We start from the raw sequence: 16,202 nt of genomic DNA on the forward strand, positions 1-16,202 counted from the left end.
GGACTATGGGAGTTAGCTGCCCATGTCCCATGGAAAGTCAAAGCCCCTCTGAAAATCCCCCTTTCCCACATCAGGGGCCTTCTAAGTCAGCACTGAAGGACATGGACAGGGGTTGAGACAACATAGGCCGAAGTTTTGCCCTACTGATGCCCATGTTCTATGGTGAATGGAGAACATTGATTTCCGGGACTGCCAATCAGCATCATACATAGACCAATACTTGTCCCAAAGGAAAACCAATGCCACTGAATTCTGGAGGCCTACCTGAATCCTTGGCTTTCTTGGCAGCATCGCTGATGTAATCTTGTGACCGTCCATCCGTGAAGACAATGCCCACCTTGGGTACGCCAGGTCTTGCTCCACTGGAGGGATCAAAGGATTTTTCAGTGAGGTGCCTCAGCGCTAGGCCTGTCATGGTTCCTTTCTCCATGTAGGACATCCTTTTCACTGCTGCCTTGATGTCCTTCTTGTTGTTGTACCGTCCCAGTGGGAACTCCTGCCTGACAGAGCTGGAGTACTGAACCAGGCTCACACGAGCATTTTTATCGGAGACATCCAATGAATCCACAATCTGGTTGATGAACTTCTTCACAAGCTCAAAGTTCTCCGGCCGCACGCTCTTGGAGCCATCAATCAGGAACACAAGGTCAGTGGCAGATCCACCACTGCAGGCTAGGGAGAAACAATAGAACAGGGCAAAGGGAATAGGTGAGAAGTTCAGCTCCCAATTAACCAGATAGAGAGAGAAAACAAAAACCAGTATGGCTTTATTAATAATAAAGCCATACTCATAATCATAGTAAATCTCAAAAGCACGTAGCTTCCTTGCAGATATAGCACCGCTCAGATAAATCTCAACCTAGGTCCTTAAGTTGGTCTGGCTAGATATTCATTTTATGCCAGTGCCAGTGATTTTATGACACCATCAAAGCTTTTGGTGACCATGTGGTATCTGGTTGTCTAGCATCCTTGGTAATCATATAATTAATAATAGCTGTTTGAAAAAGGACAATTATTTTAGACACAACTGTTTAATATTATTTCAACATTTCCCATGAAAATTTTTTTAATTTAAAAACCAACAACTGTTGTTTGTTCAGTTTTTGTAAACTGTTTTCAGTTAAAAGTTTGGGTTTTAGTTAAAAAAAAAATCAGTTTTCAAAACTCAAAATCCAAATTATTTTACTGGAATCCAAAAACTTGTACAGAAAAATTTTGGGTTTTTTGGTTTCCGTTTTTAACAACAGATTTCAGAGTAGCAGCCGTGTTAGTCTGTATCTTCAAAAAGAACAGGAATACTTGTGGCACGTTAGAGACTAAAAAAATTATTAGAGCATAAGCTCTAATTATCATCACTACAAAAGTTTTTTTCTCCTGCTGATAATAGCTCATCTTAACTAATTAGCCTCTCACACTTTGTATGGTAACTTCCAACTTATCTGTATGTATATCTATATATATCTTACTATATGTTCCATTCTATGCATTCGATGAAGTGGGCTGTAGCTCACAAAAGCTTATGCTCTAATAAATTTGTTAGTCTCTAACGTGCCACAAGTACTCCTGTTTTTAACAACAAAAATTGATCAAAAAGAATTTTTGTTCATTTTGGACAAAATTAATTTTTCCTTTAAAAAAAGTTTGAAAAAACATTCAAACCAACTCTAATAATTAATAATAATAACAATAATAATAAAGCTTTTCACTGGCAGGTACACAATGCCTTTTGTCTTGGGATCTCCATACACAGTGAACATAATCATTGGTTTCAGAATAGCAGCCGTGTTAGTCTGTATTCGCAAAAAGAAAAGGAGTACTTGTGGCACCTTAGAGACTAACAAATTTATTAGAGCATAAGCTTTCGTGAGCTACAGCTCACTTCATCGGATGCATTTGGGTGAGCCTCTGCAGTAGGCTACAGAATGCAATTGACTGATCCTCAAAACCCATTGCAGTCTATTTGTTCTCCCAGGCTTTCCATGAGGGGGGATGTATTGGGCATGGGGGAATATATGAGGTAGGAGCATTTAATCTGTGTGCACTGGGGAATTTTAACAACGGGCATTGGTCTTTTCTGTGAATTGGCGTCATGGGACCCTCTCAAATCCCAACTCCCAAAATGCATCCTTGGTGAGGCAGTGATTAGAACACAGGAGTCCAGAGGAGTCATAATTCCTGGAGTCACATTATGTCTCCTCATGGGTGTGTCCAGAAAAGGTTAGCCAATGAGAATGGCGTGAATGTTTCCAAGGGTGGGTTTCAGCTCTGCCATTAACAAACTCCTTATTTCACATGACTCAGTGGGTCTCTTCTTCAAACTGGCAGTGACTGTTTGAGGATTAAAAGGGAGCATTGAATGGAGCACATACCAGAAGGTTTTGCTCTGCCGGAAATCTCAGAGCCATGAAGTCACTGGACTCTGACACAGTGAGTGATGGTAAATCCCCTTTGTTGCCTTCAATCACGCCTCACACTCAGTGCACAGCGTGGCTGCTGGCTAACTTCAGAGGCAAGAGGCAACTGAGCCCCTACCGAAGCATCAACTTACTGCCCCTCCCAGCGCCCCACTCTTCAAGCAGGGAGAGGGTCCCACATGGGTCTATGGCTTCATTTGGGTCTTGGGGCTCTGAGTGCTGAGGTTCAGACCCACAGATCTATGGGGCCTATGATTAATCTGCCCCCGCTTGGACGGTGTGGGGTGCCTTCCAGGAAATATTTCTGCTAAGAGTGTAAATCAGTCCAAGAGCCTGATCCAAAACACGTTTGAGTCAATGGAAAGATCCCTATTGACGTCAGTGAGCTTTTGGTTAGGCCGTGAGTCTGTAAGGATCCTTCCTAGGGGAGAGCTACTTTGTTAAATTCTCAGTGGTGAACAACCTATGGAATTGGGATGAAGGTACTATTCTTTTACCCTGCTTTTATCTTAACAACCCCCTGACATATCACCACACTGCTGCATTCATATCGGGATGCACAATGATATTTACCACTGCAGGTTTTCCCATCATTGTTCAATGTGAAGCCCTCTTTGCAAGCACAGGTGTATGACCCAGGTGTGCTGACACAGATCTGCTGACAGTCATGGTCTCCAGTGGCACAGAGGTCTGACAGATCTGTAAGGAAAGATACAGAATAAAAACATATTGACCCTGAAGGGGAAAGCGTCAAGGCCGCTTTGACCAAAGACAGCATGAGACTTGTGTTCCTCTATCTGCCTGCATAGCATGTGCTTCAAGGTTCTCCCCTTCTACAAACTCAAGTTGAGCCAATAATAAGTCCTCTTTTAATAACACATTGCTCATAGCAGGATGGATCACTCAATGATTGCCTGTTCTGTTCATTCCTTCTGAAGCATCTGGCATTGGCCACTGTCAGAAGACAGGATACTGGGCTAGATGCATCATTGGTCTTACCCAGTATGGCTGTTTTAATGTTCTTTTATGCTGCAGATCTCAAAGCACCAAGGGAAATAAGAGTTATTTTCTTGATTTTTCAGATGGGGAAACTGAGGCACACAGAGACAGTGACTTGCTCAGGATCTCTCTGGGGTACCTGGCATTGGCCACTGTCAGAAGACAGGATACTGGGCTAGATGGACCTTTGATCTGATCCAATTTGGCCATTCTTATGTTCTTATGTCATGCAACTCAGTGGCAGAGCCAGGAATAGAGCCCATGTCTCCACAGTTCGAGTGCAATACCCTATCTACTGGACAACTCTTTCTCCAACACCCACAGCAGTAGATCACAATTTACTTCACTATTCAACATTGTTCAATGAAAATTTTGCAATTTTTGTTATTCTTTGAATTGACCACGAGTAACTGTGAATAGCCAATATTCACTCTTCCAGCAGTATGGGTTAATTGTGCTTAGTCCAATAAATCACATGAGATCATTGCTGTTCTCTGCTTAGATTAGTACACAAGCAAACTTAAAGTTCATTTTACAATAATACTTGCACATTCAGCTTTAAATTTTCTGTCTGCGAACACAAGCGCCGGTAGAACTTGACCTGGGCCTGAGCAAACAGAACTGGGATTGAAGTCAGTAGGCACATCCAGTGCTCCGCTCTGAAAATCAGGCCCGAATGCATCAAAACACAAAGTTGTAACAAATCTGGGGAAGCCAGTTCATTTACAAATCAGGTGAGTATTTGTGGGAAATATTTCAGGTTTCAGAGTAGCAGCCTTGTTAGTCTGTATTCGCAAAAAGAAAAGGAGTACTTGTGGCACCTTAGAGACTAACAAATTTATTAGAGCATAAGCTTTCGTGAGCTACAGCTCACTTCATCGGATGCATTTGGTGGAAAAAACAGAGGAGAGATTTATATACACACACAGAGAACATGAAACAATAGGTTTATCATACACACTGTAAGGAGAGTGATCACTTAAGATAAGCCATCACCAGCAGCAGGGGGGGGAAAGGAGGAAAACCTTTCATGGTGACAAGCAAGGTAGGAAGAAAAGGAGTACTTGTGGCACCTTAGAGACTAACAAATTTATTAGAGCATAAGCTTTCGTGAGCTACAGCTCACGAAAGCTTATGCTCTAATAAATTTGTTAGTCTCTAAGGTGCCACAAGTACTCCTTTTCTTTTTGCGAATACAGACTAACACGGCTGCTACTCTGAAACCTCCCCCTTGTGGATCTCTAAGACCTTCATAAAGGGAAATAAATATCATCATCTCTGTGTTGGGGAAAATAAAGCACAGTGAGGTGAAGTGATTCTCCCAAGGTCCTGGGGAACAGAACTCAGGTCTTTTGCCACCCAGCCTCTGTTCTATGTACTAGCTTCTGCTGGCTCAGCAGCACATTAGCTCCATTTTATAGCTGGGGAAACTGAGGAAGTCATGGTCTCCATAACAAGTCAGACGGCATTTGACTTTGGGTAAGTTGGTTTCTGTGTCTGTTCCTAGACTTTGTTTGTGTAGTTAGATTGTAAGCTCTTTGGGCCAGGGATTGTCTTCTTGTGTTTGGATGGTGCCTCTTCGAGCTACTGTAATACATATTATGAGAGTATGAATCTCCTGCAAACTCCTACAAGTAACACTTCTGATAGTTGGGAACTTGCCTTTAAGGGCTGAGCTTCCCAGGCCGAGAGTCTGGGGAAGGTGCTGTGAAGCTCTTGTTGTCATTTACAGGTGTTGCATCTGGACACAAAATAAAGGAGATCTCTGGCAAGCATTGAGGCCCAGACCTTCAAAGGTATTTAGGCTCCTAAATCCCATTGATTTCACGGGAAGTTAGGAACCTTCAAGGATTTGGTCCGAAGTGATCACCAAACACAACACTGAGGATGGCATTGTTATTTCAAACAAAACTGTAGAAGGCAGCTGCAAAAATATTCATTTCCCGTGTCAACTGAACAGGCCCTGGGATTTCACATACCCTTCCTGCCAAGACACGGATGTGTGGCCACAGTTTGGGAAAGGTGTGACACAATAAGAGCCAAAGAAGATACACAGGGATAGAGACAGAACTATGAGATGCTCTGAGACTGATAGGGAACAGGTCATGATTCAGTCTTTCTGCTGAAAATGTGTGAGGGTAACTAAGAGCAGCATGGTGCCCAGGCTGTGTGGGGCGGTGTCAATGTTGAATCTAACGTGAGCCAGGTGTCTTTTAATCAGATGCAGTAGCGCATACAGTATTGAAAAGCAGGTGTTCAGATACTAAGGGAATGGACATCCAGATAAAACCTTGAGGGTGAAATCCTGGCCCAAGTCAAGTCAATGGAAGTTTCTGAAGTAACTGAAGATTTCACCCTAAGATTAGAGATTTTTGAAATTTCTCCAACAGTTGAAATTTGAAAAAAAAAAAAATAAAAAAATGGGGGATACATTTTCACGACATTGTGACATTTCCATCTTCCCCCCTTTTTTGGAGTGGTTCTACTAAGTACTACTGATACTAAACTGGGAGGAGTGGTAGATACGCTGGAGGGGAGGGATAGGATACAGAAGGACCTAGACAAATTGGAGGATTGGGCCAAAAGAAATCTAATGAGGTTCAATAAGGATAAATGCAGGGTCCTGCACTTAGGATGGAAGAATCCAATGCACCGCTACAGACTAGGGACCGAATGGCTCGGCAGCAGTTCTGCGGAAAAGGACCTAGGGGTGACAGTGGACGAGAAGCTGGATATGAGTCAGCAGTGTGCCCTTGTTGCCAAGAAGGCCAATGGCATTTTGGGATGTATAAGTAGGGGCATAGCGAGCAGATCGAGGGACGTGATCGTTCCCCTCTATTCGACACTGGTGAGGCCTCATCTGGAGTACTGTGTCCAGTTTTGGGCCCCACACTACAGGAAGGATGTGGATAAATTGGAAAGAGTACAGCGAAGGGCAACAAAAATGATTAGGGGTCTAGAGCACATGACTTATGAGGAGAGGCTGAGGGAGCTGGGATTGTTTAGTCTGCAGAAGAGAAGAATGAGGGGGGATTTGATAGCTGCTTTCAACTACCTGAAAGGGGGTTTCAAAGAGGATGGCTCTAGACTGTTCTCAATGGTAGCAGATGACAGAACGAGGAGTAATGGTCTCAAGTTGCAATGGGGGAGGTTTAGATTGGATATTAGGAAAAACTTTTTCACTAAGAGGGTGGTGAAACACTGGAATGCGTTACCTAGGGAGGTGGTAGAATCTCCTTCCTTAGAGGTTTTTAAGGTCAGGCTTGACAAAGCCCTGGCTGGGATGATTTAACTGGGACTTGGTCCTGCTTTGAGCAGGGGGTTGGACTAGATGACCTTCTGGGGTCCCTTCCAACCCTGATATTCTATGATTCTATGATACTGCCTGATTGGCAGAGATTTTTCAAATTTGAAATTTTTCTAATTTGGGGGGAAAAAAAGGGGGGGAAAGGTGAATGTTTCCCTTTTCATTTTTTTCAGTCAGCTAGGAGCTAGTGAGCTCAGAATACTTTTATTGAAAGGACACATAACGAACCTGTGGAGCTAACTGCCAATAGACACCACTGAAACCAAGACCTCCGAAGGAATTTTTTTAAAATGATTACAGAGGAAATAGAACACCCACCATTATATTAGATACTAATTAATAATGTAAGGGATATGAAGCTTCCTGATTCCTAAAACTCACAGCTGGGGGTTAGAAGGAGATTTCCCTTATGGGGTGATTATTCCATTTTCCCCTCAAGAATGTCCTCCACCTTCCTCTGAAACAGTTAATAATGGCCACAGTTGGACACAACACTGGGCTACATGGACTCCTGTTTGGATTCAGTCTGGTAATTGCTATGTTCCTTTGTTCCTGTCTGTTCAACAAGGAAGGTTTGCCCCCCACCTCAGATCCTCTTGTTGCTCCTTTAGGACTTACCACAGAAGGCTTCTTGAAATTTCGTGGCCAGTTTCTCAATGACGCTGTAGCTCTCTACATAGTCCACATGCTCGTCTAGCGGCTCGCTGGCCATTTGCCGAAGAGTGTTCATGTCCACTCGACCCACGCCGATGGCAAACAGCTCAATGCCAAGGGATCTTGCCTTTGCTGATACATCCTTCACACCATCCTGGGGGCGTCCGTCTGTCACAATGATCGCCACCTAAGGAGAAGAGGAAGGGAAACAGAGAGAAGAGATGATGGACTGTCCCCCTGCAATCCAGCACGGTAGTTTTTCTACAACATGGATGTGAGCATAGTGTTTGCTTAGGGAGGAATCTGGCTCAGTAACTAACTTCTTCATATCCGTGGAGTTAAAGCCCCATACAAAAAGTGGAACCATTATTTCCTTTCCCCACAACACATCAGAAAATCACCATGGCTATTTTGTCTGCCACCATGGTTTGTTCATTTTTGGGCTGCAGGGGTTAAATTGACATTATCTTAAACATCTTAAGTAGGGGTTGGCTGGATGATACCAGATTTAAGGAAAACAGAGTAAAGACAGCCTTTTTTACACACAGCATTAACACTGGAGCAAACTCAACAGTTATTGCTCACCCGAAACTCCTGCTGAAGTCAATGGGAGTTCTGACTAAGTAATGACTGAAGGAGGGAATTGGCCCAATAACAGTGCCTTTAATTCCATCTGAGGATATCAAAGCACTTGGCAAACATTAGGTGATTAAGCTTTATCTCCATTTTACAGATGGGAAAACTGAGGCATAGAGAGAAGAAATGGCTTGCTTAAGGTTAGTGACAGAGTCAACATTTTTGACTCCTAGGTCCCCGCTATAAACAGCAGGGATAAGATATGGGCACATTTAAGTCAATGGCAAAATTATCATTGGCTTCAATGAGGCTGAGTGAACTGCTGCACCAAATCAAATCCGTTTCACAGGCAAATGCCCTTGGTAATAGAGAAGATAAAGAAATGTGAGAAGAAAAATGCAAGAAATAGCTAATTGAACTGCAGCAGTAGAATTTTCAGTGACCCATCAACACATAGGTCATTAAGGTTACGCTGAGAATCAGCATTTACTACCATACTCCATGGCTTGTGTATTATTCACCTTCACATTTACACAATAGAAATCACAAGTAGAGCAGGGGGAATGTTTTTGGCAAACAGTAAATTCACCAAGAAATGCATTTTGGGGATACCAAAACTATTCATGAATTTGGGTAAAATCCAGCAAATCGTTTCAGACAAAATGGTATGATGGGATAACATGATTTTGATAATTAATTGATCTTTAAAAATTCATGGTAAATAGGCCTGATGGGATGTTAGATGAGGTGGAATCTGAGTTACTACAGAAAATTCTTTCCTGGGTATCTGGCTGGTGAATCTTGCCCATATGCTCAGGGTTTAGCTGATCGCCATATTTGGGGTCGGGAAGGAATTTTCCTCCAGGGCAGATTGGAAGAGGCCCTGGAGGTTTTTCGATTTCCTCTGTAGCGGGGGGCATGGGTCACTTGAGGGAGGATTCTCTGCTCCTTGAAGTGTTTAAACCACGATTTGAGGACTTCAATAGCTCAGACATAGGTGAGGTTTTTCGAAGAAGTGGGTGGGTGAGATTCTGTGGCCTGCGTTGTGCAGGAGGTCGGACTAGATGATCATAATGGTCCCTTCTGACCTTAGTATCTATGAATCTATTAATCTAAAAAAAATGAAAAAAAATGTCAGAAATGGTTCATTTTTAAAAAATGAAAAAGAGCCATTTTGAAACTATCATTTTTAAATGACAGTTTTGTTGAATTCAAATGACATTTTCAGAATGAAAAATGTCAAAAATGTTTGAGGTGACATGTCATTTTGAAAAATGTTTCCTTTTGACCCAAATTAAATGTTTTCAGTTTTTCCTTTTGGCAAGAAAAAACAAAAATCCCTCAGTTTCAGTTCAAAACAACCAATGTTTATCCATATCTTCAGTTCGGCCATTGAACCAAGCAATCTATTATTCACTCAGGGCTAATCAGAGAGAACTTGAATGGAGAACTCACCAGTTGCTTAATTGGGGTAGCTTTATAGGCTGCTCTCCATTGCTGTGGGGGGCAATCTCATCTGATGCCAGGATCTGGCCCTTGGATTATATCAAAGATGAACAAACCTCAAAAGATGTGGGCCTTCTATTCTGATAAGTGCCCATAAATTCATGTGCTTAGTGGAATGACCTTAACCTTTTGGGAGCTGTAAAAATTGGAGTTAAAACTACAGTTGATTGGAACATTTTTGATTGAAATGAAATTTCGCTAAAAGCACATTATTTCGTCACTCCTCTTTGCAATGACATAGATATTGCTTTTTTCATCAAAGATAGAATGTCTCACGCTCAACAGCCTGGTGGTTATAGCATTAAGCAAGGATGTAGAAGACCTTCAAGTCCCTGCTCTGCCTTATTCAGAGTAGAGTTTATCATCCCAGATCATTCTAAGGGCAGGTCTACATTTACAATGCTGCACTTGCACAGCTACACCTAAGTAGCTCCACCACATTGCTGCTAAATGGTATTGTTGTCTTTCGGACAGCTCTATTTGAAACCTAACAAGAGAACAAGATCTCTGGCGTTTGCTATTTCCAATGGTAACAGAAATATTGCAAGCAAAGTCTCTCGTGGTTCAACTCTTCTGCTTCTGGCCAGATTCTGGAAATGTGGGTGTGAAAACAATTAATCTGTAAAAATCATCACTGCACCCTGTAAGATTAGTCTCTATCAGGAGAGAAATAACATTCCTTTGAGATGTAACTGTCTTTCTTCCTTTACTGACTTGCATCTTCAATAGAAATATCAGCCAAAGTCAAGCAGGGCTCCCCTACCTCCTGTTTCTGCAGAAACTACCCATGCAATCCATTCTTTTTGCCAGAAGAGAGAGCTATTGATTCAGCAACTCTCTGTGAAAAATGCCACTGAGCAAATGCAGCATAAACAGCTTTGCTTTCATGCGCTGTGGCTCTGAGATGCGCTGCTACTGATTACAGCTTATCAACATGATGCATTATCAATTAGCTTTAGTGAGGGACAGTACCCAGTGAACAGGGTTCTGTCCGTGGTTAAGTGTCTCTCTAACAACATCTATCACAAGCAGTTGGATGCACTCCTTGCATTTTCTTTGTCTGAGGCAGATAAGTGAAGTGAATCTCCCAGGCTAATCAGTAATTTCACTTCCATTACTGAGTAATGGTCTCAAGTTGCAGTGGGGGAGGTTTAGGTTGGATATTAGGAAAAACTTTTTCACTAGGACGGTGGTGAAACACTGGAAAGCGTTACCTAGGGAGGTGGTGGAATCTCCTTCCTTAGAGGTTTTTAAGGTCAGGCTTGACAAAGTCCTGGCTGGGATGAATTAGTTGGGGATTGATCCTGCTTTGAGCAGGGGGTTGGACTAGATACCTCCTGAGGTCTCTTCCAGCCCTGATGTTCTGTGATTTTATGATTCTTTAAGCCCATTGACACCCTGCACAGATCGGATATGGGCCTGAACCAAAACCACAGATCTGATCCCTGGGGATATCTGATATCCAACCAGAAGCCTGGATCCAGTGGAAATTAGGGCTCAAGCTCTGAGCAGCTGAGGACCCAAAATTCGCATCAGTTCCTGAGCTTTGCTGCTTGAGCCTGTGTTTAGCGTTGCATGCTGGGGATGCAGCAGGGCATGGTGGCTCAAACTCAGGCTGGACATCAGGACACCTGTGTTCTTGTCCCAGTTTTGCCACTAACCTGCTCTGTGACTTTGGGCCAATCAGTGTGTCTCTTTCTCCTTCCCCCCCACCCCAGTGTTTCTCTGGCATGGTGGAACTGTCTGTTGCTATATCTACATCTGGAGCTAGAGGGGTGAGCCCCAGCTCATGTAGACATACCCATGCTAGCTCTTATGGAGCCAGCATGCTAAAAAACAGTATCGGTAGGATAGTACAAGCAGCAGTGAGCGGTGGAGGTCCAGTGGGTTTGTACTCTGTACAGCTAGCCCATGCCCCAGCTGCACTGCTATTTTTGGTGAACTAACTCAATAGGAGCCAGCGTGTGTATGTCTACACAAGCTGAGAATCACACCTCCAGCTCCAAGTGCAGGTGTATCCCCTCACTCTGTTTATCTCCAGTGCCTGGTGCAATGGATCCCTGGCCTCAGTTGGGGCCTCTAGTTTATAGGAATAGGATAATAACTCTTTGAATATATTTTCTGAGTTCTCTAGCTGTGCTCACTGTATTCAATGTGGTAGAAAAATGGTCAGAAACCAACAAGAGCAGCAATTCATATGTAACTGGGCCCTCAAGTTTGTGTATATTTGGGATCCACCTGAGTCTAGCAACCTGCATGAACTTGAAGGGAGGAGCACAGGTTGCAAGGAGGAAGCATTTGGAGGAGGCACCAGGAAGTCAGTCTGTGTGCACATGGCTGGGACACTGGCTGGAGTTGCAGCGTCTTTGTCATTAGTTCTCTTAATAAAGAGACAGTTTTGTTTTACAAATGGGGAGTCGCTCATGTTCTTGCCCAGCATGCGGTACATGAAACACAGAGCCTGTGTAGTTTCTTTGTAGTGTTTTTCTTGGGTAAAGAGCCAAAGACACACCAGGGCCACTAGGTGATGCAGTGCTAATAGTGAACATGGCAGCCTTGCTAAGTGGACCGAGAAGAGGGTCTGTAGTAGGGGGAGCCTATGACAAGTGCAGAGGTTCATAGTCAGAGAAGTATTAGGGATGGATAAACTGGTTGATAAAATAGCTGAGCTGAATCGCCACCCTAGCCCCCAACTGACTCAGAACTGAACCTTACATTTTTTGAGGTTCAAAAATTTTCACCATTATGGTTCACTTTCTCTACAAGTCTCTGATTTTCCCAACTCCAGACTCCTCCCTTCACTGCTCCAGGGGTGGGCAGCAGTCCACTGCCCCTTACCAAGGCCTGTGCTTTAGTGACATGATCTAGCCCTTAGCGAACTAGGATAAATCCCTATTTGCAGCAAATCCAAGGTATTTCTCACATTAGTATAGGGACATGGAGGCAATCCTGTGGATTCTGAGGCAGGCATATCTAATTACTGAAGGCATAACTGGATGTTTTCAAGAGTTCTCACTATAGCAATGAATGCAGACCCCACACCTTGTCAGGTGAGTGAATATGTGAATACCCTCCTCACTTTTGTAATGTTCTTTGCAATATGATGATCCAGTTCTTGCTGTTCCTAAAGGAAGACAGTAATAGGCCAAAGTCCCTGCAGCCTTTGGTGGTGGAGTAGCCATACCTTTGCTTTGGGCTACAGGAGAGATGTAAAACAAATATATTTACCATCGTCCTTTTATGCCTCTTCCCTCTGGGAGCACAGCTGGGCCAATGCTCTTGGGGTCCTCCTAGCACATGTCCTAGACATCTGGAAACAGTGGTGTGGATTTTCAAAAGCATGAGGTTTTGGCCTTGCTCTGCTCCTGCTGCAGTCAATAGCAGTTTTTTCTGTTGACTTTAACAGAAGCAGAAATAGCCCAGCACTTGCATTAAAACAGGCATTTTGATGCCCCAGGATCTGCATTCAGAAGGAGCCTGCATTGTTTAGAATTCTAACCGGTCAGCCCCACTGACTACAGTGGATGTAGCCAGGATGGAATTTGGCTCACAAGATGGGAAAACAAGACCTTCAGTCTTGAAAGATGATGTTAACAAGAACAAAGCATTTAAAAAAGGAAGTAAAAACTGCAAAATGTCTGTTGTCTATAAAGTCCCTCCCATGACAGGCTAGGAAACTCAGTAACCATGGAGAATGAAAAAGAAATGGAAAGACCTGCAGTGAATAAAGAGCTGGTTGAGAGATAGGAAGATAAAGCAAGGGGAAAATGGCCAGTTCTCTACCTAGCAGTGTGCTCAGGAATCAGGACTAAGAATTGGGTAGTTGATTTTATGGGGTGGGTCCTCAGTTGATGTAAATTGCTGTAGCTCAATGGGATGAACTGTGTGTTAGCCTGATTTGCTGATGGGGTGACATTTTTTAGGCGTTGGCCTCTCCCCATTGTTCCTGGGGACTGTCAGTCTCAGGGTCCTGATTTCCCATCCACCCTTCCCCTTTCTTTTAATACTGGGAACGAGCAACCAAAACACCCCCATTGAGTGTTAGTGAAGGGACAACAGTCCCCTTCCTTTTTTTTCCCCTAGGGATCATAGAATCATAGAATATCAGGGTTGGAAAGGACCTCAGGAGGTCATCTAGTCCAACCCCCTGCTCAAAGCAGGACCAATCCCCAATTTTTGCCCCAGATCCCTAAATGGCCCCCTCAAGGATTGAACTCACAACCCTGGGTTTAGCAGGCCAATGCTCAAACCACTGAGCTATCCCTCCCCCAGTTTGACCCATGTACCCTACATCAGCTTCAAGGCACCTGGCACCCCAAGACAGAGATCGCAAGTCCATTCGCTGCGGTTAGCTGTACAAATCAGATCTTATGCTTGGTCAGATCTCTCTCTTTTAAGTAGTTTCGGAAATATGATTCAGAAATAGTGGTGACTTCTGAGCCAGCGTCTATCAAATAGTGGGTTCTCACCCCTGCTATGGTTATTTCCACTGTCACGCAGGTTAGACAGACACATGTCAGGGATGGTCTACATCAGTGGTGGGCAACCTGTGTCCCGCGGGCCACATGCGGCCCATCGGGGTAATCCGCTGGCAGGCCGTGAGACAGTTTGTTTACATTGACCGTCCACAGGCACGGCCGCCCGCAGCTCCCAGTGGCTGTGATTCTCGGTTAGCTCTGGAAACATGAGGAATGAAAATCCAGTCACTTTCCAAGGTCCCTAAATATGACTTTAGGTGTCTAATTTTAGGCAGTCTAGTTTGAACGAGTTGGCCTTACTTATTCTGTTTTTCAGCTCCCTTCATCTTTTAAATGAGGGAAATGGTCCATAATAATCACTGAGGTAACTCTGTGGAGGTTGGTGGAGTTGTGCTAGGGTTGACTTTGGCTGTGAGGCTGAATTTATAAATATTTGCAAAGGGTGCAGGGATTCCTAGATGGAAGGTGCCAGAGAAATACAAAGTCCAGATTAGATTTCAAAACAATCTTGACTAATTAGAGAATTGGTCTGAAATCCTCAAGATGAAATTCAACCAAGACAAGTGCAAAGTACTTCACCTATTGGGTGACCCGTGGTTCTTATGTTATGTAAAGGAGTAAATATTTCCTTATTCATTTTCTCCATGGCATTCGTGGTAAGAACAGCCAGACTTAGGAAGGAAAAATCAAATGCAACTACAAAATGGGGAATGACTGGCGAGGTGGTAGCACCGCTGAAAAGGATCTGGGAGTGTTAGTGGAGCACAAATTCAATGTGAGCCTATAATGTGATGCAGTTGCAAAAAAGGCTAATATCACTCTGGGGTGTATTAACAGGAGTGTTATATGGAAGACACAAGGGTAATTGTTCCTCTCTTCTCAGCACTGGTGTGGCCTCAGCTGGAGTTCTGTGTCTAATTCTGGGTGCCGCCCTTTAGTCAAGATGGTGATAAATTGGAGAGAGTCCAGAAGACAGCAACAAAAACCATCAATGGTTTAGACAACCTGACCTATGAGAAAAGATTTAAAAAACTGGACATGATTAGTGTTTAGAAATAAAACTGAGGAGGGACCTGTTAAGTCTTCAAATACGTTAAAGGCTGTTACAAGCAATTGAACTGTGAGCCACTGAAGGCAGGACAAGAAGTAATGGGCTTAATCTGCAGCCAGAGAGATTTAGTGTTAGGAAAAACTTTCTAACTAGAAGGGTAGTTAAGCTCTGGAATAGGCTACTGATTGTGGAATCCCCATCACTGAAGGTTTTTAAGACCAGGTTGGACAAACACCTGTTGGAGCTGACCTAGGTTTACTTGGTCCTGCCTCAGCGCAGGGTGCTGGACTTGATGACCTCTCAAGGTCCCTTCCAACCCAACATTTCTATGATTCTATGAAATCCCACTGTGTTCCTTTGTCACCCTATTCCTTGTGGCAGATTGCCAACTCCCTCTGTCACCCTCTAACTCAGAACCTGACCTCAGAACATAGCAGAGATTAAATTAATTCAGTAGCACTTGAAAACTGAAAGTGGGTTCAGCTTAGTCAGTGCCACTGAAATCGGTCTGTGGGAATAGTTCCTTTTGGCTAGTACTGTCCTACATTGTCTGCAGAAAGACAGTACTGGGGAAGAGATGGTTTGCACTGACGTTGGCTTGAATGGTTTACTTGCAGAGGACACTCACACGTGAATTGCAAGGCAGCTGAAGTTTCTGCCCACCAGCAATGATGCAACAATAGCACAAATCTAAGTCCCGGTTTCTGTTTCAAAGACAAGAACTGGGGAAGAAAATATGAGTCACTGACTCCTAGATATCAGTCCATATTATGTGTGTGTGTGTGTGTGTGTGTGTGTGTGTGTGTGTGTGTACACACTTATACAACACACACTCAGATCCTTCAACTGAACTTTGATTATGGTTGGAAAAGTGACTGTAAAACAGGACCTTCTTGCATGTCATGGACCAAATTGATCTCTGGTATAGCACCTTTAACTTCAGCAGAGTGAAACCAGAGATGAATCTGCTCTCCATCCTGTGAGTCACAACTGCTGGTCTCATTTGCAAAAGCAAGTGTTACTCCTAGTAGTCCAGCAGGAGTTGATACAGCTCTGGGAAGCTCTGGGAGCTGGGTTCTGTTCTACCTCACTCTGCACATTCGGTTCCAGCTGCAGCTTCCTGGTTATCAATAGAGATGTAAGAAGCAAGACAAGTCAAGCTGGATTGTTCAACTCAGTGGGGTTTGTAGAGTTTTTGGTATTGAATCAGGGCACTT

At 43.6% G+C, this 16,202-nt stretch overlaps 1 protein-coding gene across 1 annotated transcript in view; it reads right to left on the minus strand.

The window, feature by feature from the left end:
- MATN1 (matrilin 1) overlaps positions 1–16,202 on the minus strand; it is a 37,320-nt gene that overhangs the window by 9,443 nt on the left and 11,675 nt on the right. The window contains 3 exon segments of the mRNA XM_038377721.2: positions 265–672; positions 2,988–3,113; positions 7,339–7,561. Of these exon segments, the coding sequence (XP_038233649.1) occupies positions 265–672; positions 2,988–3,113; positions 7,339–7,561 (757 nt within the window).

Source organism: Dermochelys coriacea, chromosome 19 (assembly GCF_009764565.3).
Source record: "Dermochelys coriacea isolate rDerCor1 chromosome 19, rDerCor1.pri.v4, whole genome shotgun sequence".
In the NCBI taxonomy this organism is placed as follows: domain Eukaryota; kingdom Metazoa; phylum Chordata; order Testudines; family Dermochelyidae; genus Dermochelys; species Dermochelys coriacea.